Source organism: Abramis brama, assembly GCF_963993115.1.
Source record: "Abramis brama genome assembly, chromosome: 7".
NCBI classification, from domain to species: domain Eukaryota; kingdom Metazoa; phylum Chordata; class Actinopteri; order Cypriniformes; family Leuciscidae; genus Abramis; species Abramis brama.
In genome coordinates this window covers 1,890,051-1,911,869 of record NC_139969.1, presented here as the reverse complement: position 1 = coordinate 1,911,869, position 21,819 = coordinate 1,890,051, and the positions used below count along the sequence as shown (strand labels likewise).

Here is a 21,819-nt window from a genome sequence, read left to right as displayed (position 1 = left end):
CATAATCGCACATAATATTTTTCAGCTTCAGATTCTCATCTGGTCGGAAGACATCAAACATATCTGAGTCCATTTTAGAACGCATTGTTTACATCTGTAACGCATATCCGCGCGCGAGTTTGTTGCGTTTGGAACGACTTGAAAGTCTGGTAGTGTGTGATCCGCAGTCGTTCAGTGAATGATGCTCTGTAACATTTACAACTCGACAGATGAATGATGCCTACGGTTTTAAAATCTGTTCAGAGTCGTGTATTCAGCCTTAAAGCAACATTTCAGTGTTGCTCAATATTGCTCAATAACCACTCATATTACTTCATAAGACAAATGATGCAGCTTTTGAGTTTAGCTTAGAGTGAGAATTATGGGGGGGGGGGGGGGGGGGGGGGTTATTGTGTATTGTGCATATAAGTGTATACATTTTACTAACTAAAATTTTATTAGATTTAGTGACATGTTACAATGTTTACATGGTGCAATTTCTGGTAAGCTACGTTTTTTATTATTGCTTGACACAAATTTCATGACTTCAGTTCAATTAAATTCTTGTGATTTGATTCAATATTGACTCATTTAATATTAAGTACACAAGATAGGCATGAATTTTTCTCAAGAAAAAAAAAAAACTCACCTAATGCTGTAAACATACAGAGAGCCCTATCAGCTGCTAGTATTATTTAAGGTTAAAAATAACTCAAAATAAATCGGCTATAATGGGTTTTTTATTATAATAACAACTTTATTTAATGATATAAGTAAAAATATAATATGTAATATAGTAGCCTACACATATTTAGCAAAATACTATAGCTCTTTTTTTAGCCATAACATGCTAGCCTATATATTATGGTCATTAAATGGCTTTCCTGAGGTAAATGTTACATAATTGTTCTCCAGCTATTTTATTGACTCCTTTCCGAGGATGAAAAACACTGATTGGTCGATATTATGTATGAGGAATAAACATTTCGGTAAATTGTACTGTATCTTTCAACATTGTTCATTCGTGTTTATTTACTATTAGCTAGAGATGATCGGTTCACGTGCCGCTAGCGATCTGTCACGTCAAATTTACAAGCGCCAAAACGGTATTTATTGTTTGAATTTCGTAATAAAATTGACAGAATCTGAGAGCTGAGATATCAAAAGTAACCTGCTCTGTCTAGTCTCCGTGTCCTCTTTGCTTCGCGATTTTTCTGTGTGTGAGAAAATGGACGTGTGTTGTGAGAGCCTGTGAAAAATGTCAATTGGCGAGTCTCACAGTGAATGCGTGAGAGTTGTCATCACTGATGCTCAAAAACCATGACTCACAATCTATCATAACACCCTCTTTATGGTCAGGAGTGACACTGTCAGTGTGTAAATTTCCTTGGAAACAATTTCATCATGCCTTAAATCTTGAATGTAACTCGACACCCTTGCCTCATTTAGTATGCGTGGTTCTATGAATATGCAAATGAGCCCCGCCTCCACTCACTCAGCTCAGAGATCCACTGGTTGACGATCACACGTTGATCTGATTGGTTACAAGCTAGTTTGTGACGTCAGAAACACCAGTGATTTCAAAGCGTGTTTTTGAGACTGTCTTTGGTTCACTGCAGTTTTAAGCAGAAAATACTCAGCAATGGTGTCGACTTATGAATTTACACATGGTTTGTCTTAAAGCATATTAAAAACACCACATAGACACATAAACAACATTAAAAGCTGGATTTTCACCACAGGGGGACTTTGACAAAGATGTAAAACAGCAGCATTAAAACAGCAAATATTTTGCCATCGAAGAGCAAAACTTTTCCATCGCTCTACTTTGTTTTTTGAAGTATTTGAAACTTTCTCACAAAATCACGAATAAATAAAGCAAAGAAAGGTTTACATTTCTTCCATTTACATTTACACACCAAAATTACCGTGACAGCAACATAGTGTCGGCCCAGATCCGGCCCACATCTGGTACACGTTCAATCCACATGTTCACATGGTCAGAAAACTGGGGATTCAACTAAGAATATTATTAATTTTCACTGAAAGCCAATTAAAAACTTCCACAGAATTTAGAGGTAAAAATCATGCAGTAAAGTGTTCAGTAGTTCCAGAAAAGGAAGGATGCGTCTCAAATTGAAATGTCTTTCCCTACTGGATATATATCCTAAACTTGAAGTCCAATAGAATGTGAAAGATTTGATTTAGGATCATATAAAAGTGATGACTGGGTTTTCTCACAGTCACAGATTTAAAAACTGGAATGGTTTACTTGAGTGCAACGACACCCACACCATACAGATACACCACACACACACACACACACACAGAAGAGCCGTTCTGCATCTAACATCATGCATTGCTCACATGAATCCACCATGCGAGTGAAAGAATGCGAGAGAGAGAGAGAGAGACAGATGAGAAGCGGGCGTCAGGGGAGCTCTAAACAACATCTCTGTCTCCGTGTGCATATGTGATGTCACGGCTTGCCAAAATGGTAATATGACATCGTTTGGGTTTTGCAACACATATGCTGCAGTTTCAGGGTTTGCCAAGACACCGAAAGCCACTCGCTGAGGGTCAGATGGCATCAGGGCCTGGAAAACACACACACACACACACACACACACACACACACACACACACACACACACACAAGGCCTCATGGGAACATCATTTATCATGTTTTATTAAGTAATGCATCTAAGCTACTTAATAAATAATTAATACTGAAGGTGAACCTGATTAAACCGTTTGACACACAAACTCAATATTAGTCATGATTTTGGATTAAAATTCGAAAGCAAAGAATGTTCCGCAATCAAAATCACATCATTATAATATTTGCATGAAGAATCTATCAATTTTCATTGTGTTTCTAAATGTCACACTGTGTTATTGTTGTCGTGCATGCAGTGTTTACTTCAGGACAGGCGGGTTTAGTTTTGGTTATTTCAGCTGGTCATCAAACCAAAGACAAAATCCCCAATTTATCAGCGAGGTTTTGAATTCACACCGTCTCTCATATGTGTCTCTCCTCATTCTTTTTTCATCAACCCATCCCCCCGTTCTTGCAGATTAGAATTCATTAGCAATCAAAGAGCCTCTGTGGAACTCCTGCTCTTAATTACCCACTCATTTGCATTTTTGCATATTAATGACTGCAGAGTTTGCTGTCTGACTGCGGCAGTGAGCGAGGGTTTAAAGTCACCCTGTCTTTATTCTCCCATGATGAATACACACACACACACACACACACACAGCATCACTGTGAAACCCAGACACGATGCAGACTCTGTACATGGACCACTAGTAGAATCACAGAGCGGGTCAAAACCTCCATGCTTTCACACACAGTTTTTGGGGGCAGAAGCCAGTAATGCTGACAAAACTAGTAAAGAGCATGTTATGAATTATTATGAGTGATGCACTGCAAAAAATGATGTTTTTCCTCAGTATTTCTGTCTTGTTTTCCAGTACAAACATCTAAACATTCTTAAATCAAGATACATTTACTGGAGAAGCACAATGATTGTTATATTAAGTCTTGATTTTTGAAAAATGTATACGTGAAGTGACTTTGTGCTCAGAAACCCTTGTTGATAGCGCCACCGGTGGCCGTTAAGTGAACTGCAGCCTGTAAGTTATTGCTCGTGCACACAAAACGAACAAGAGACTGTCACTGAACGTGATTAAAAGTCCAAATTCGCCGGGATCATGTCGACAGATGAGGTCATTAAAATTACACTATTATGACAGGTTGATTATATAGTATATTTGAGACTATATAGATCTGACTATGTGAGACTGTAATTTGAATTAATCGCTTTTTCTTTGCATGACACATTGACATTACAGTAGGCCTACATAATGGCTTTTTTACATTCATTTCATATCAGAGATCAGAGAACAGAAAAGCGGCTCGCAGGGGCGCGCGTAAACGTCACATCCGTTTGATTTTCCCGGCAAAAACGCCCCGAATACTTCACGTAAAAATCAGTCTACAGGCGTTCATAGACAAGCTAAGAAGTCGCGGAACGTCTCGTTTTTTAAGTTGCGTTACAAACTGTTCATACATTGGCAATAAAAAAATTATTACCCCTTTAAAACAAGAAAAAATATCAGTGAGGTTAAAAAAAAAAAAAAAAAAAAAAAAAACTTCTGAGGGAAAACCTAATTATTTTTCTTACCTTTATGCACAAACTCACTTAATCTGGATACATTTGTCAGAAAACAAGACTTAATACCTCAAGTTATTTTTCTTCTCAAATATTTGTGCTGGGAAACAAGACAGAAATATTGAGGAAGAATATATTTTCTTGCAGTGCGTTTCATGAGCATTAATAATGATGAGAGGGTTGCTGATCACAATAATATATTGTATTATAAAACATTTGTTTAGAAGCTACTGTGCATTGTGACCAACTAAAAATCTTAGTTTACATGTCATCATTAGATCAACTAATGGTAGAAAACCAATCATTTTGATTAATAAAATAACATTCTAGTGAATATAGGCTGTCTATATTCACTTTTTTTCTTTTTTTCTTTTTTGTTGCTTAAATCAAATATTCTAATAATAGTGAGAATTACGTTAAAAAAAAAAAGAAAAGAAAAAAGATATTGTACCAAATAATTAAAGATGGTAAAAGAAACCCCAAAAAATTTCACATGCATGCATGACAATAACCCAGAGACCTTAAAAATGTGATGTTGTAGCGGGTCAGTTCTTGAAATACAGGACTCAAAACAATCGGCCATTATTGATGCTCAACACATGTTCAGGGTGTTTACACAGAATTTAGTTCAAAAACATTGTTTAAAATAGAAGATGAAGGAACATCTAAATAAATAAGCATTGTTATTTGGAGATATTTGGTGCAACATCACAAAAACATGTTTAGTTTATTTCTGTGGCCTCAGACACAGAACTGTGATCAGCTGCTGGTGAAGTGTGTTAATAACTCTACTGCCCCCTGATGGCCGGGACGAGCTGTTGCATCACTCACACGTGAGCATGAGTGTATGGCACTCTCATCACTGGTTTGAAATTTGGCAAACTCTTACCTTAAACAGGCTTTGCTTATGAATATGTATGCTATGAATCAGGAAATCATCCTACACTTCCTCTGAGGAACATTAATAAAAACAATTATTAGACTTATTCAGTGCATCAGTGTTTATGAAGCTTGTTTACGCCACAGAATAAAACATTTTGAAAGATAATTGTGACTTTTTATCTCACAGTTGCGAGTCTACATCAGAAATGCGTGATATAAAGCCAGAATTGCGAGATATAAAGCCAGAATTGTGAGATATAAAGCCAGAATTGCGAGATATAGTCAGAATTGCGAGATATAAAGCCAGAATTGCGAGATATAAAGCCAGAATTGTGAGATATAAAGCCAGAATTGCGAGATATAGTCAGAATTGTGAGATATAAAGCCAGAATTGCGAGATATAAAGCCAGAATTGCGAGATATAAAGCCAGAATTGTGAGATATAAAGCCAGAATTGCGAGATATAGTCAGAATTGCGAGATATAAAGCCAGAATTGTGAGATATAAAGCCAGAATTGTGAGATATAAAGCCAGAATTGCAAGATATAGTCAGAATTGCGAGATATAAAGCCAGAATTGCGAGATATAGTCAGAATTGTGAGATATAAAGCCAGAATTGTGAGATATAAAGCCAGAATTGCGAGATATAGTCAGAATTGCGAGATATAAAGCCAGAATTGTGAGATATAAAGCCAGAATTGTGAGATATAAAGCCAGAATTGTGAGATATAGTCAGATTTGTGAGATATAAAGCCAGAATTGTGAGATATAAAGCCAGAATTGTGAGATATAAAGCCAGAATTGCGAGATATAGTCAGAATTGCGAGATATAAAGCCAGAATTGTGAGATATAAAGCCAGAATTGCGAGATATAGTCAGAATTGCGAGATATAAAGCCAGAATTGTGAGATATAAAGCCAGAATTGTGAGATATAAAGCCAGAATTGCGAGATATAGTCAGAATTGCGAGATATAAAGCCAGAATTGTGAGATATAAAGCCAGAATTGTGAGATATAAAGCCAGAATTGCGAGATATAGTCAGAATTGTGAGATATAAAGCCAGAATTGTGAGATATAAAGCCAGAATTGCGAGATATAGTCAGAATTGCGAGATATAAAGCCAGAATTGCGAGATATAGTCAGAATTGTGAGATATAAAGCCAGAATTGTGAGATATAAAGCCAGAATTGTGAGATATAAAGCCAGAATTGTGAGATATAAAGCCAGAATTGCGAGATATAGTCAGAATTGCGAGATATAAAGCCAGAATTGTGAGATATAAAGCTAGAATTGTGAGATATAAAGCCAGAATTGTGAGATATAAAGCCAGAATTGTGAGATATAAAGCCAGAATTGCGAGATATAGTCAGAATTGCGAGATATAAAGCCAGAATTGTGAGATATAAAGCCAGAATTGTGAGATATAAAGCCAGAATTGCAAGATATAGTCAGAATTGTGAGATATAAAGCCAGAATTGTGAGATATAAAGCCAGAATTGTGAGATATAAAGCCAGAATTGCAAGATATAGTCAGAATTGCGAGATATAAAGCCAGAATTGCGAGATATAGTCAGAATTGTGAGATATAAAGCCAGAATTGTGAGATATAAAGCCAGAATTGCGAGATATAGTCAGAATTGCGAGATATAAAGCCAGAATTGTGAGATATAAAGCCAGAATTGTGAGATATAAAGCCAGAATTGCGAGATATAGTCAGAATTGTGAGATATAAAGCCAGAATTGTGAGATATAAAGCCAGAATTGTGAGATATAAAGCCAGAATTGCGAGATATAGTCAGAATTGCGAGATATAAAGCCAGAATTGTGAGATATAAAGCCAGAATTGCGAGATATAGTCAGAATTGCGAGATATAAAGCCAGAATTGTGAGATATAAAGCCAGAATTGTGAGATATAAAGCCAGAATTGTGAGATATAAAGCCAGAATTGTGAGATATAAAGCCAGAATTGCAAGATATAGTCAGAATTGTGAGATATAAAGCCAGAATTGTGAGATATAAAGCCAGAATTGTGAGATATAAAGCCAGAATTGCGAGATATAAAGCTAGAATTGTGAGATATAAAGCCAGAATTGCGAGATATAAAGCCAGAATTGTGAGATATAAAGCCAGAATTGTGAGATATAAAGCCAGAATTGCAAGATATAGTCAGAATTGTGAGATATAAAGCCAGAATTGTGAGATATAAAGCCAGAATTGTGAGATATAAAGCCAGAATTGTGAGATATAAAGCAAGAATTGTGAGATATAAAGCCAGAATTGTGAGATATAAAGCCAGAATTGTGAGATATAGTGAGAATTGCGAGATATAGTCAGAATTGTGAGATATAAAGCCAGAATTGTGAGATATAAAGCCAGAATATATCCAGAAAAGCCAGAATTGTGAGATATAAAGCCAGAATTGCGAGATATAGTCAGAATTGCGAGATATAAAGCCAGAATTGCGATATAAAGCCAGAATTGATACAGGTGCTGGTCATAAAATTAGAATATCATCAAAAAGTTGATTTATTTCAAGAATTCAACTTAACAGGTGAAACTAATATATTATATAGACTCATTACATGCAAAGTGAGATATTTCAAGCCTTTGTTATAATTTTGATGATTATGGTTTACAGCTTATGAAACCCACGAAATCAAAATCCCAGAAAATTAGAATATTACATTAAATCACACAGTAATTACACAGTGATACCATGGTCATTGAACCAGGTTTTGGTTCTTTTGGCAGTGTGGGCAGGTGGCCAGAATTTTAATTAAAGCCAGCAATTACTTTTATGTTTTATTCTGTGGCGGAAACAAGCTTCCATAGTATTACAATTGCACTTATTAGATAAAACAAATGAAATGTACAAATAGAAATGAAACCAGAACCAGTTCATCCCCTCTACAATCACTTTATTGAGTCTGAAAGCAACAACTGTCTGAAGTTGAAGTCTGTGGCAAACGTTTGAAGGAACATACAGAAATAATCATGAGTGTGCGCGGTGAGTATGAACTCCGTTACACATGACCGAGATCAACTGAGAACACGCGTGTGCATGTGACGAATCTCACCAAAACATTCTCAGGTCGCATTTCACTACAAAATCAGAAGAAAAATAGATGAACTTATATTTTGCTTAAAGAAATGAAGCTTATTCTTAGGACCATTTAGATTTTTATTGCATGAAAATTGAGCATAAAACTCAAAAAATAAAAAAATAAATGTGTGGTAATTTTCACTGGTGAATTAAATAATCCTGTATTTTTATACTACAGTAGAAATTTACTGTACTTCAGTGTTAGTATTGAAATAATAGTATGCATGAGAAAAAGGTTGTTTTTCATCAAAGATGAAACCATGTTCATCTGTGTTGAGTGTGTAATGTTGCTGTTATCAGTGTTTCTGAACTCCTGAAACGCCTCCATTGTAGTCTTGAGTTTCTCTCGGGAACGAACACGTCACAATATTCCTCATTATAATAATTAATGCGCAGAATAAAGGGGCGGGGCCTGGTTGAGTTAGTTAGTAGTGTGTTAAACTGGCGGTTATGGTAAGGGGCGGGGCATTTCCCAAACACACGAAGCGCTCGACCAATCACAACACACTGATCCAGCCGACCAATCAGAGCACAGTGTGCTTTTCAGAAGGAGGGGCTTCATAGAGACAGGAAGTAAACAGGAGTGTGTTTCCCGTACAACGACGGAAAAGTAACTTAAGATATTTTGTTGTAAATTGAAAAAGTAATGCGTTACTTGAAAAAGTAATGCGTTACTTGAAAAAGTAATCGGATTACATAACTCAAGTTACTTGTAATGAGTTACACACAATACAGGGAAGAAATTTTCCCAAAACGGTTTTGTCGCAAACTGGTCGTTCAACCACGCTGGTTAATGATGTCATGCAGGTGGTGGAGTAATAACTACTGTTAATGAATCTGTTAGAGATGTTTTGCTATCAATTATGGACATGACATCTGAGGAATATTTCTCATTTTTCTCAGTTATTTTACTTTATTTCCAGATTCAATCATAGACTCGTTCTTACGCACTAGAGCTCGTTCGCACATGCACACTCTTTAATAACGACGCTTTAAATCTCTTGACGAACTAAAAGACATAAATGATATTTGTCTGTATTCTAAATAAAAGATCTAGATTGTAATGAATGTCAGATTGCTTATTTGGCTCAAGGATTTATTGAGTCCACGTGACATGAAAACTACAAACTCTGCTTCTAACCACAGGTCGAGATCTGTCGCTCAAACACACAACTCTGCGATGCTGTGTGTGAATGTTCATTAGAACGATGGTTTGGGGAAACACAGACTCATAGAACTGCTGATAACAACAGAACTTGCGAACACAGTTGGCTAACGATGCTTTCAGGAAACACACTCCTGAATGTTACTGACAGACCGGGAAGAGAGGAGCTGCAACAATGGAGAATATGAGGAAAATAATCATAATGTTCTAGTAGAGCCTGAAAACATCATCAAGACTTTATAAAGGGTGTAACAGGTCCTTTAAAGGCAGTATAACAAATACTACCAGAATATACAGAGCTTAATTTCGCACTTTAATAATATATTATGTTTACAGTAATGGGAAGTTTGTGGGCAAATGTGACAAAAATATCCTAAAAACACTTCATTTTCTTTCAGCAAAATGTCTTATTTGTTGGTTTTGGCCGTGACATGCTTCATGAGATTCGTGAATATGAAAGTGTAAAAGCAGCAGCTTTGCAGGTGTTCCATCAGACGCGCTGTAAACGTTGGTGTGTGTGTCAGGTGTGTGTGCGCGGGTCATTCGGCTGATTGTGTGGGTGTGCTGGGTTGATTGAGCCCGATGGTTTTACACAACCATCCAGCGAAGTCGACCACCTCCACCTCGGAGCGCTTGATAAACGTGTGATTCTGTGCAAGAGACACAAGTTTGACGTGAGATGTAGAACAGAAAACACTGATGCAGTTTGTGGAATAAAACCAGATATGATCATAGTGAATAACGTCCAGCAACAGTTGATTAGATCCGATCAGATGAAACTGGATTGTGAAGAGTGGGATATGCAGGGCTCTATGAAACACATTTGATTTTTTTCCCAAATTCAGTTTTTTTCCGTTTTCTGGGTCACATTTTTTTTTTCTGTTTTAATTTTAATGGTTAAATACATTTTTTAGTAACCAAAAAGCATGTCTAATTAGTTGAAATCATGAAACTTGAATACAAATTAACAACAATTTATTAACAACAATTCTTAACAAAAATTGCAAGTTTATGTGTTATATATATATATATATATATATGAAGAGTTCAGATGCAAAAGCCTCTAAGTGACATTTGAAATTTTCTTCTAGAATGATCATTTTTATAAAGCTTGTATATTTAAGTTCAGTAATTTCACTTAAATGACAAATAATAGGTAATTTGCACATATATATATACACATATATATATATATATATATATATATATATATATATACATATATATATATATATATATATATATATATATATATATATATATATATATATATATATATATACACACACATATATACACATATATATATATACACATATATACACATATATATATATATATATATATATATATATATATATATATATATATATATATATATATATATATATATACACACATATATATAAAATTTGAGGAAAAATGCATTTCATAGGGCCATAAACATATATATATCAATTGTTTTGTTTTCTGTTTTTAAGTTTTCTGGATTCTATTTGAATGTTTTAATACAATTTTAATAATCCAAAAGCACGTCTAGTTGATTGAATTCGTTAAAACAAAGAATTTCTGGAAAAAATAAAGTGTTTACTTTTTCTGGTAATCAAATAAAGGCATAAAACATGAACTTAATTTATCTTTTAATCATTTGAAATTAAAACTTTTGTGCTGCAAAACAGAGCTTTACTGTTAAAATTAATCCTTGAATTCAAAAAATGAAAAATAAAATTAATAATTATTATTACTGTACATAGCTAAATTCTACTGTACAACCGTAATATATTTCTGTCACAATTAAGTTAAAGTTAACTTAAGTTAAACTGAACTTTTATTTTGACGGGTTACATTTGAACTTTTGAGTTTCTGTGTTTGTATGACAATAGTTGTTCTCGGGTAATATTCATAGACACTAGTCTATATCACGATCTGATTGAAGTGTCCTGACCTGCTTTTTATTTATTCATCAAACATTTGACAAATTCTGCATTATACGGTAAATCCGTTCTTATGACTGAGAGCCCTAGCTTTGGTTGATATTTTCAACCTTGGTAACTGTAATAATAATAATAATAGTGCATTTATGTATTTATAAGCTGATTTTGATTTAGTCTGGTCTTGCATGTAAACATGAGGAATGTGTCCTCACCATCAGCATCTTCAGGTCCGCTCTGTCTGCAGGGTTTTTAATGAGACTAGAAACACAATGCAAAGAAAAACAGCTTCAACGATCATTTCGGCACTGAAGTGTTCAGTCTGCACACACAAGATCTCACCGACATCTGAAATCACACCAGTGATTGGGTGAACAGAACTCACCATTTGGTCACAAAGTCCTGGAAATCAGGCGTGAAGACGCCGTGGGGCAGTTTAGGGGGCGGCTGATGGAAAACACACACAAAAACACGGTTTTACACTCATATATCATTAATAACAGCATCAGATCTCATATTCACAGTGCCTTAAAAGTAATCAGTGCTCTATACACTCATTATGTAGTGATATATCTTACTGAATAAACCATCAAAAAGTGTAATTTGTGGCACTTTTTCATGCATTAAAAAAACATTTAGAAATTAGTTCAGACACATAAAGCATTGCCATAAGCATCTATACAGTATTTAGTTGATTATATTATACCCAGGCTGAAGTGTGATTGAAAACAAAACTCTCACCTCATTGACTATATAATCCAGCAGCTCAAATATAGCCATGGCGGGCCCGTGACCTGAAGGAGAACAGCCACATCAGTTCAAGAAATCCAGCTTTTAATGTTGTTTATGTGTCTATGTGGTGTTTTTAATGTGCTTTAAGACAAACCATGTGTAAATTCATAAATCGACACCATTGCTGAGTATTTTCTCCTTAAAACTGCAGTGAACCAAAGACAGTCTCAAAAACACGCTTTGAAATCGCTGGTGTTTCTGACGTCACAAACTACCTTGTAACCAATCAGATCAACGTGTGATCGTCAACCAGTGGATCTCTGAGCTGAGTGAGTGAGTGGAGGCGGGGCTCATTTGCATATTCATAGAGCCGTGCATACTAAATGAGGCAAGGGTGTCGAGTTACAGTCAAGATATTTTAAGGCAAAAATCTTTAAATATGTAATTTTGGTGATCAAATGAGTTTTAAGGGATAAAATTATTGACTACAGGGGGACTTTAAGTAACCGATACAACAGTGGTCTGTTATACATTATACTCTGATTAATATATACAACCTGATATAGTTCCTTAATATTTTTAAAAGAACATTTATTTTTTACCCTTGCTTTTAACTAGTATTCTATGTATTATGTTGCAAGATGTTTACTTTTTTTATGTGATGTAATTGATGTTTGTTTTGAGTTGCATTCCAGGTATGAAAGGTGCTATATAAATAAAGATTATTATTATTATTATTATTCTGACGCCTGCTGGCATTCTATACAATATTATATTGTTATTACATATTATATTCTTTTTTTATAATACTGGTCAACAGTCTGGAATAATTAAGATTTTAAAAAATGTTTTTAAGTCACTTCTGCACATCAAGGCTGTATTTATTTGATAAAAAATACAGTAAAAGTGAAATATTATTCTAATGTAAATCATCTGTTTTCTATGTGAATATATAGTAAAGTGTAATTTATTCCTGTGATCAAAGCTGAATTTTCAGCATCATTACTCCAGTCTTCAGTGTCACATGATCCTTCACAAATCACTCTAATATGATTTGATGATCAAGAAACATGTATGATTAATATCAATGTTGAAAACATCAATATTTTTGCTGCTTAATATTTTTTGTGGAAACTGATAACTAATATACAAATGTTTGGGGTAAGATAGTTAAAAAAAATTATGTATTAATACTTTTATTCAGCAATGACGCATTCAAAAGTGACAAAAAAGACATTTATAATGTTACAAAAGATTTCTGTTTCAAATAAATTGCTGTTCTTCATTCATCAAATAATCCTGAAAATAAAATGTATCTCAGTTTCCAAAAAGAAAAGAGTTTTCAACACTGAAAATAATAATAAGTGTTGTTAATGTTAAAGCTCCAATATGTAGGAATTTTGTAATAAAATTTCCGAAAATAACTTGGACAGTGTGATATATTTCCTCCAGTTGTGTACTTACAATATCTCAAAAGTCTCCAAAGATTTTTTATTTCAGAGAAATTCCGATTTTAAATAACTGGCCATCCCGGAAAAGAAATGTCGCGCCTCAGTGACGCAATGTCCGCTCTATCCTTTTTTTCCGATTTTTTTTTTTTTTTTTTACAACAACTTTATTGAGTTTTTTTTTCTTATCACAATAAACAATAAAGACGTCTGACAAAGAATAAAAAAGAATAAAATAAAAAATATGACCCACCACACCGGAATATCACGGTCAAATGCGGAAGTGGTAGTTATAGCGTTATTGCCATAGACTGTATGGTTATAGCTGTTATGGATCACGATTACTCTTTGGCGAGTATTGAAGTGCCAACAAAACGAAAGCGTCCATATTCGGATACATGCGGAGTCACGGACTGTGTGACAAACGGAGGAATAAAACCCGGATAAATATCGGCAGGCGTTTTCGAGATGGAGAGAGCTGCGCGACTATCTTGGACTTGACAGAGACTCTGCTCTCGCGAGTGTATTGATAGACAGGTAAGACATGCAACTGTCAATAATAGCACTTATAAACAAAGTTATATTGCTCTTTGTACTTCGGTAAGGCTTTTTATCACGTGTGGTGACCGAGATTATGGCAGTACAATTAAATACAATCGGATATGTTGTTAAAAAATATATTTAGTCATTACTTGCAAATGTTCGTTCAAATTTACTTTTAGATATTGGTTTGAACACGTTAAACAACACGGCATTAACCATAAAAACGTAAAACTGCACAACATAAACCAAACAAATCATTTGACAAATAGCTGTATGTTGTAATGGGATAATATAGCATAACATTTCACGTTCCTTGCAGTTCATTAATTATGATGACATAAAATAATACGATCAGACATACAGGTAATACAAAAACGAATAAATTACCTCATCCGTGATCATGATTCATTAATTCCATTTAGATACATTGCTATGGTGAAAACGCATTAAAAACGACATCTCCCATCGTCACCTCCTTCATAGCGTCATCAAGCTTCGCCTTTGTTATTGTTGGAAACTGCGCCCTCTTGTGGTCACATACAAAAGTTACATACTGGAGCTTTAACAAATGAGTACCAACAATAACTACGTACCATATTAGAATGATTTCTGAAGGATCATGTGACACTGAAGACTGGAGTAATGATGCTGAAAATTCAGCTTTGATCACAGGAATAAATTACACTTTACTATATATTCACATAGAAAACAGCTATTATTAAATTATAAATTAAATGATAATAATATTTCACAACTTTTTATTATTTTTGATCAAATAAAAGCAGGCTTGGTGAGCAGAAGAGACTCTTTCAAAAACATTTTAAAAAAAACTTAATTATTCAAACTTTTGCCCAGTATTTCCATTTAGTGATGTTAGTAGTGCAGAAAATACACACTACACTTTTGATCACATCTAAAAAAAAAGGAAATGTCCACAAAGCTCTAAACCCTCGTGACTGATTGCTCACCGCTGACGGGTCTGCCCGGGGGTCTGGGTCGAGGAGAGGAGCCGTGAGTCTCTGAATCCCCAACATCCATCATGGCTCTCCCGAAGACGCCCTCCAGCTCCCGGGCTTCGGGTGGAGGGATGGGATAGCGGCCGATGGCCAGCTCCACCAGAGAGAGACCCATACTCCACACATCCGACTGCACCGAGTAATGAGTGCCCTGCAACCTCTCCGGCTGAGCACACACACACACACAATTAACTCATTCAAACATGGACAATCACTTCAAACACGATCATCACTTCTAAAGGCCTCCATATATTCATGGAAAATGTCGTCTTTGTCACTCGCTTAGGGATTTTAAAGGGGTGGTATAATGCCCTTTTCACAAGATGTAAAATAAGTCTCTGATGTCCCCAGAGTGTGTGTGTGAAGTTTTATCTAAAATACCACACAGATATACGTTTTTTGTGTGTCCCCCTTTAAATGCAAATGAGCTGCTGCTCCCGGCACAGGGGGCGGAGCTTCAAGAGCTCGTGTTCTTTTACCTCACACACACATGCACTGAAAATTTCAAAAACTTTTAGCCTTTTATGTTCAAACCGGACTCAGACAAAGATGGAGAGACTCAAGAAGAAGTGACAACATGTAGAAGCAACAGGACATTTCTGAATGGTTAGTTGTAAATTTATGAAGCTGATATGTAGTTATCTTCTAGTCATTGATTAGCATATTCTGTCATGATAATCTATAAATCGTGTTCAGGGGGCGGGGTTTATGTAAATTCTAGGGTTAGTGATGTCACTAACCCGTGAAGAAGCTCACTGTAGTCTCTACCAGCCGTTTGTTGTAGTCCTTAAAAAGCGATTTCTTTAAAAGCAAATATCTCCCTTTGCTTTGAACTTTGAGCGTTGTAACTTTACAGATGTTGTTTATGCTCAAACAGCAACATTACACACTAACTAAAGTTAGAAAAGAAATAAAAAAGTAATTAAATCATAATCAACCACCCCTTTAAGAAGTTCAAGCGTTACACTCACGGCCTGAAATGAACACTGGTGTTGGCGAGTGAATGAAACATACCGACATGTACGAGCGTGTTCCTACAAAAGAGTTGGCCATGGAGTCGATGAGCTGCCCGCTCACACCGAAGTCACACAGTTTGATCTCCCCGCGAGAATTCACCAGAATATTTGAAGGTTTCACGTCTGTGAAAAACAGGAACATGTTTTATATCAGTGCACTCATTTTACACAGATACATATGTTTTGACAGATTCAAACATTTTTATTTAGTTTTCTTTACCTCTGTGAATAATCTGGTGTTTTTCTCGAAGGTAAGCGAGACCTCTTAAAACCTGTTTGAAGGAAAAAAGTTTTTTTTTTTCAGATTTAAAAATGAACGTAGTTGCAAACATGTATGAGTTTGTTTGTTTTTTCTTGTGGAAAACAACAGGAGAAATTAAGCAGAATGTCTGACTGCTCTTCTTCCATCCAACAAGAGCAAGCCTTTCTTTTTGTCTGAGTAAAATCTCCATTCAACTTCATTGTGTTTGGGAAAAGAGCAGCATGAACATTGTGTAAAACAGCTCCTTTTGTCTTTCACAGGAGAAAGTCATGCAAATTTGGGAGTTTAACAAAATTATCTCCAAATACCTCCGGTTTCACAGTCCACACTACAACGCGAAAACGGCGTTTTCAAATCTATCAACTTCGGAGAGCGTTTTCATTAATAAGAACGCCGTCTCAGTGCGAACGAACGGAAGGCCGAAACAGAGAGAAAAAGATGCATTTTCAAGCGAAACCGTATTAGTGTGGACAAGGCCTGAGTATTGGTGCATCCCTCGAACACATCGCTCAGAAACATTTTGAAGTTGCGGTTTCGTAATCGAACTCTTTTCACATATTCATTTAACATTTTTAAATTTAATAACATTTTATAAATTCAATTTAACATTTAATTTAATATTCAACACTATTATTGATCTGCCTGCATTGACACCATTATATGAGAACTGAACTGAGCTGGACGATGACGATGGTTTTCTCCAGAGCGGCTAATATATAAATATATATATATATATAAATTAACCAAATTAATAACAAAAATGAACCATCACTGATCTTACTTGAGCTGGACTGTGACGCTTTTTTCTTCTGGAAACAAACTTTGCTGCATTATTTTCCTGTTATCTCTGTCAAGCTGCTTTGAAACACTCTGTGTTGTAAAAAGCGCTGTATAAATAAATGCGACTTGACATGTTATTAGACTAAGCACACTTACGGCTATGCTGACTTTTCCCAAGATCTCCTCTGGAATTCTGCGAGCATCTTTCAGAACCTGATCCAAAGATCCTCCGTCCTGTGGACAAGCAGAAACACACACACACACACACACACATACACACCAGTTACCAAACACACTCACAGAGGGAACTGCAAATAAAAGGGTAAAATTAACATACTTTTAAAATGAAATCAACACCTGGGAACTTAAGTGTACTCAATAAAGATGACGCTATAAGGCTCTGAGCGTACCATGTTCTCCATGCAGATGCTGATCTCCCCGTCGCTGTAAAAGGCGCCGTAGAAGCCCACGATGTAGGGAGAGTTGCACTCATGCAGGACCTGAAGCTCCCTGATGATCTGATGCCGGATGGCAGGCTTGATCTCCAGATGAATTAACTACAGAGAGATTAATAAACACATACAGCACACAGAGACGTGTCGTGAGTGAACGTGATATTCTCATCATGTCTATGGACAGCATGAAGACATGATGTAGTTTTGGAGGCCAAAACCCGTAGACGAGTAATATTTTAGCACAAGTCAGTGGGTTTTTGGTAGGGCTGTGCAATTAATCGTAATTTATTTTCGACGATTATAAAAAGATAATCGGGGGAAAGCGATTATTGTGCAGCTGCCAGAGTCCATCCATTCGTTCCTCCCTAAAAGCCCAAACTTCACATCCAAATCAGCCGAATAAGAGAGTGTGTATCAGTATATTGGATCCGTGCATTCGCTCTAAAGTTATTAATGATAATCAAACAACAAATGACAAAGGAGAATCACTCACTGATCTTGACTGAATAACTTAAGTAGCTTTAATAAGGATTAATCTATATTTAATGTATACAGTAAGACTATTGATTGTTATTTTACAGTTGATTATTACATTTTTTGTTGTAGGCTATAACTTATCTGAATACAATTGTTATTACATTTTCCTGAAAAACTTAAAACACTGTTTATTTGTATTTTCGTTCTGTTGTATTTATTTGTCAGTTTTGTTTGTAATGAGTTTCTTCTTGTTGTATTGCTGACTGTTTACTTGTCTTATGGAATTATTCTTACATTGGTTAATCTAGTATTATATTTTGCTGAAGTATTGATAATTGTTAAATTTTACTGATTTAAATTACATTTTTTACTCATATCGTGTTAGTCTGTGAAACGGGCCAGTAAAGTTCTACTCACAAATAAATCAGTCAAAAATGCCTCTTTTTTTTTTATTTGCTTTAGTTGCATGCATGTTTGCTAATGACCAAACAAAATGTTTATATGTATGTTTTGAATATGATACATTTTGTATAAATTACCGCAAATTTCCAATTAATTCCCTTTCATTTCAGTTAAGTTTCCAACATGGAATATTTCCAAAATTCCCCATCTAAACTTCCCACGGAAGGTTTCTGGAACTTTACCAGAATTTGTCCACCCCTTTGCAACCCTAGTAAGAATCATACAGTTTTATCAGTCACAGTCAGAGCTTATTTACTGCGATAACTCAAAAGCCAATGGAAAACTCCTATTGGGTTTCTGTCGAGGGAATCTATACACTTACGATGGAAGTCTAGCAGGACAATCCCAGTTTAAAAGTTGAAATGTGATGCTTGTATTTCAAGCCCTTACATGAAACACTGGATATTTGTGACCCTGGACCACAAAACCAGTCACATGGGTCAATTTTCTGAAATTGAGATTTATACATCATCTGAAAGCTGAATAAATAAGCTTTCCATTGATGTGTGGTTTGTTAGGATATGACAATATTTGGGAGATACAACTCTCTGAAAATCTGGAATCTGAGGGTGCAACAAAAAAATCAAAACATTGAGAAAATCTCCTTTAAAGTTGTTCATTTATGTTGGCGATTGTGCTTCATTCACTCACAAAAATAAATGTTTTATGCATTTACGGTAGGAAATTTACAAAATATCTTCATGGAACATGATCTTTACTTAATATCCTAATGATTTTTGGCATAAAAGAAAAATCGATAATTTTGACCCGTACAATGTATTATTGGCTATTGCCACAAATATACCCGTGCGACTCGTGACTGGTTTTGTGATCCAGGGTCACATATTGAGTAGTTCTTTGAAATGAAGACATCTCTCTCGTTCAATCTGACAAACCAGTCAAAATGATTCTCTGTGAAATAAAGATGACAAACCAGACTCACCTTGCGGGCCATTACGAGTCCAGAGGGTTTGTGGCACACTTTATTCACCACACCTCCATTTCCAGCTCCCAGTTCGCAGATGTGCTGGAAATCATCATCTTTCAGTTCGCCCAGATTGGCTTTCTGCGTGAGGAAAGCTTCCAGACGCTTCTTCTGCTGCTCGTCTAGATCCAGCTCTTCCAGCTTCTTCTGCAGGGCCTCGAGATTCGCTCTGAGGTTTGAGAAAAACAAGTCATTTAGCACTTCTGAAGCGACACGGTGGGTTTATTACAGGAACTACAGTAGCCAACACTTGAAGTGGATCAAAACCTTTCATCAAAGTTAGACATGAATTTTGAACAATATGTTTGTGTCTTAGGACAACTTTGATTAATATTGACTACTGTATTTCAGACTATATACAGCTTTATTACTTACTCTGATACAGCATCTATGGATGTAGAGGTTGTCTGTCCTTCTCCGGATCCAGTAATAACTATGGGATCTGGTCTCTTTTTGGGAGCCATGACTGACGTGTGAAAAACCCTTCAATCTCTGGGACAGTAAAAGGCGAGCTCACACTGAGCTTTACTCAATAATGACTGTATTTTACAGCTTGTCATCGAGCTGATCAAGTTCCCAGATCACCTGGTCAGAAGAAAAAACCCTGTTTCCTATCCAGATCTGATCATTATCATGAAAAATCACATTTATAACACTGTGTGCACATTCACTTTGCGCTAATATGACACTGACTCTAATATATCTTGTATTATATAGATATATTGCACACAAACTGTAAAATCACCTGTAAACGTATAACCAGCATGAGCTACTGCCCATTAAACACACATGACATTCTTTCAAACTGAGCAAAAAGCACATTAACTTCGTGAAACGAGTATAAATGAACTAGAAGTAATAAAAAAAACACATTGTTTTGATTTCTCAGCCCGCGCGAGAGGATGCTGTTAGCTTGCTAGCTTCAGTCTGTGTGTTTGCGGAGGCTTAAAGCGTCTGTCAGCGCTCACTGTCTCTCTCATATGATGGGAAATGAGTTCCCGAACCCCGTGGTGGGTTTGAAGCCGGTCCCGGTGAACGGAATGTCCCGGTAAAGGACGATGAGGATCCGGACCGGAGGGTGCGGTGAGTTTCGGCCCCTTACCGGAAACATCAGAGACTGCAGATCCCGCGGCGCGCGGCAACTATCGCGAGACGAGACTTGCTCGAGAGCATTTAAATTTTAACAAACATAACATACAAAGACAGACAAACTTTGAAACAATAGACAAGTTATAGTTCAATAGACAACAAGAAAAATATTTAAAGAAGCTTAATTTACCTATTGGAAATTATTTGCCAAGAGATGGCAAGGCAAGTTTATTTATATAGCACATTTCATACACTATGGCAATTCAAAGTGTTTTACATAGAAATAAATTAAAATCATCACAAAATAAAAGCAAGGAAAATTAAAACAGTTATAAAAGGAATTAAAAAAGATAAATTAAACAGTTATAAAATGAATTAAAAGAGTAAAAAGATGATACATAGATAAACTTCTCATCTGGCAAAACACCGGTGTATTATATTTTATTATTATTTTTATATTATATTTTTCATATTTTTCTCAGCTCCCAGCTGTACTCTGAGGTTTTTTACTAAGCAAGAAAAATACAAAAGGGGGCACAAAAATGAATAAAAGCATATTATGAAAGAATATTAAATATGGCACACATTTTAGATGTTTTTATAGCTTTATTATTTACAGACATTGAAATCGTATTCAAATACAAATTCTATTGTTGTTTGAAGATGTTTCCAATAAATAAAAATAGGTTAATACAAAAACTTGCTTTGACTAGATTCTTTAAAACAAGCACTTTGAAATCAGAATTACTTAATAATAAACAAAATTAATAAATAAAATTACCAATGTATTTTTACTACGTCATACTAAAGTTTTTAAATTATAATTTTACGCTGCAATGTCATTTTATTTCATATGATCGTTTTATTTTATTCTTATGTACTCTATTTGCATTAATGCTATTTTTAACTTATTTTGCTCTTGCAAAATATGAATGTCAATATATATAGTTTTTGTCATTACAATGAAGCTCACTGAATTTAAATTGCTAAACTAAAACGAGAGAATAAAACATTTATTTTTACGCAGTTCCAATTTCTTGATATTTTTGTTAATATTATAGGTTTACTGAATTTATTGTACATGTTCCTAATATTTTACTCTTTTTATTTGTGCACTCATTGCATGTAAGCTGCAAATGCTTTGTTAATTCAAATGTACAATTTTCATTCAAACAATATAAAATATAAAATGTGAGGTTACAATGATTTTACAAGTGCTTTGATTGAGACTCATCTCATAAAGAAACTTTATTGGCACCACAATTAAGATTTACAACAAAGAAAAACAACAAACAGAACAAAATTAAATGACAA

At 35.2% G+C, this 21,819-nt stretch overlaps 1 protein-coding gene across 2 annotated transcripts; it reads right to left on the bottom strand.

The window, feature by feature from the left end:
* Nucleotides 1-7,942: 7,942 nt before the first annotated feature.
* Nucleotides 7,943-20,570, bottom strand: map2k2b (mitogen-activated protein kinase kinase 2b). Of its 2 annotated transcripts, none has more exons than XM_084121022.1 (12): nt 20,385-20,570; nt 19,792-20,001; nt 19,375-19,585; nt 17,448-17,594; nt 17,194-17,271; nt 16,216-16,267; nt 15,994-16,118; nt 14,932-15,145; nt 11,982-12,034; nt 11,626-11,687; nt 11,456-11,501; nt 7,943-9,959 (listed from the first exon to the last, which is right to left on the bottom strand). In XM_084121022.1, the coding sequence occupies exons 2-12, from the start codon at nt 19,878-19,880 to the stop codon at nt 9,849-9,851; spliced, it is 1,188 nt and encodes a 395-aa protein (XP_083977148.1). In that variant the 5' UTR covers nt 19,881-20,001; nt 20,385-20,570; the 3' UTR covers nt 7,943-9,848. The 2 variants fall into 2 exon arrangements, with proteins under 2 accessions (XP_083977148.1, XP_083977147.1); XM_084121021.1 differs by having other exon boundaries at nt 20,162-20,544.
* Nucleotides 20,571-21,819: the final 1,249 nt, after the last annotated feature.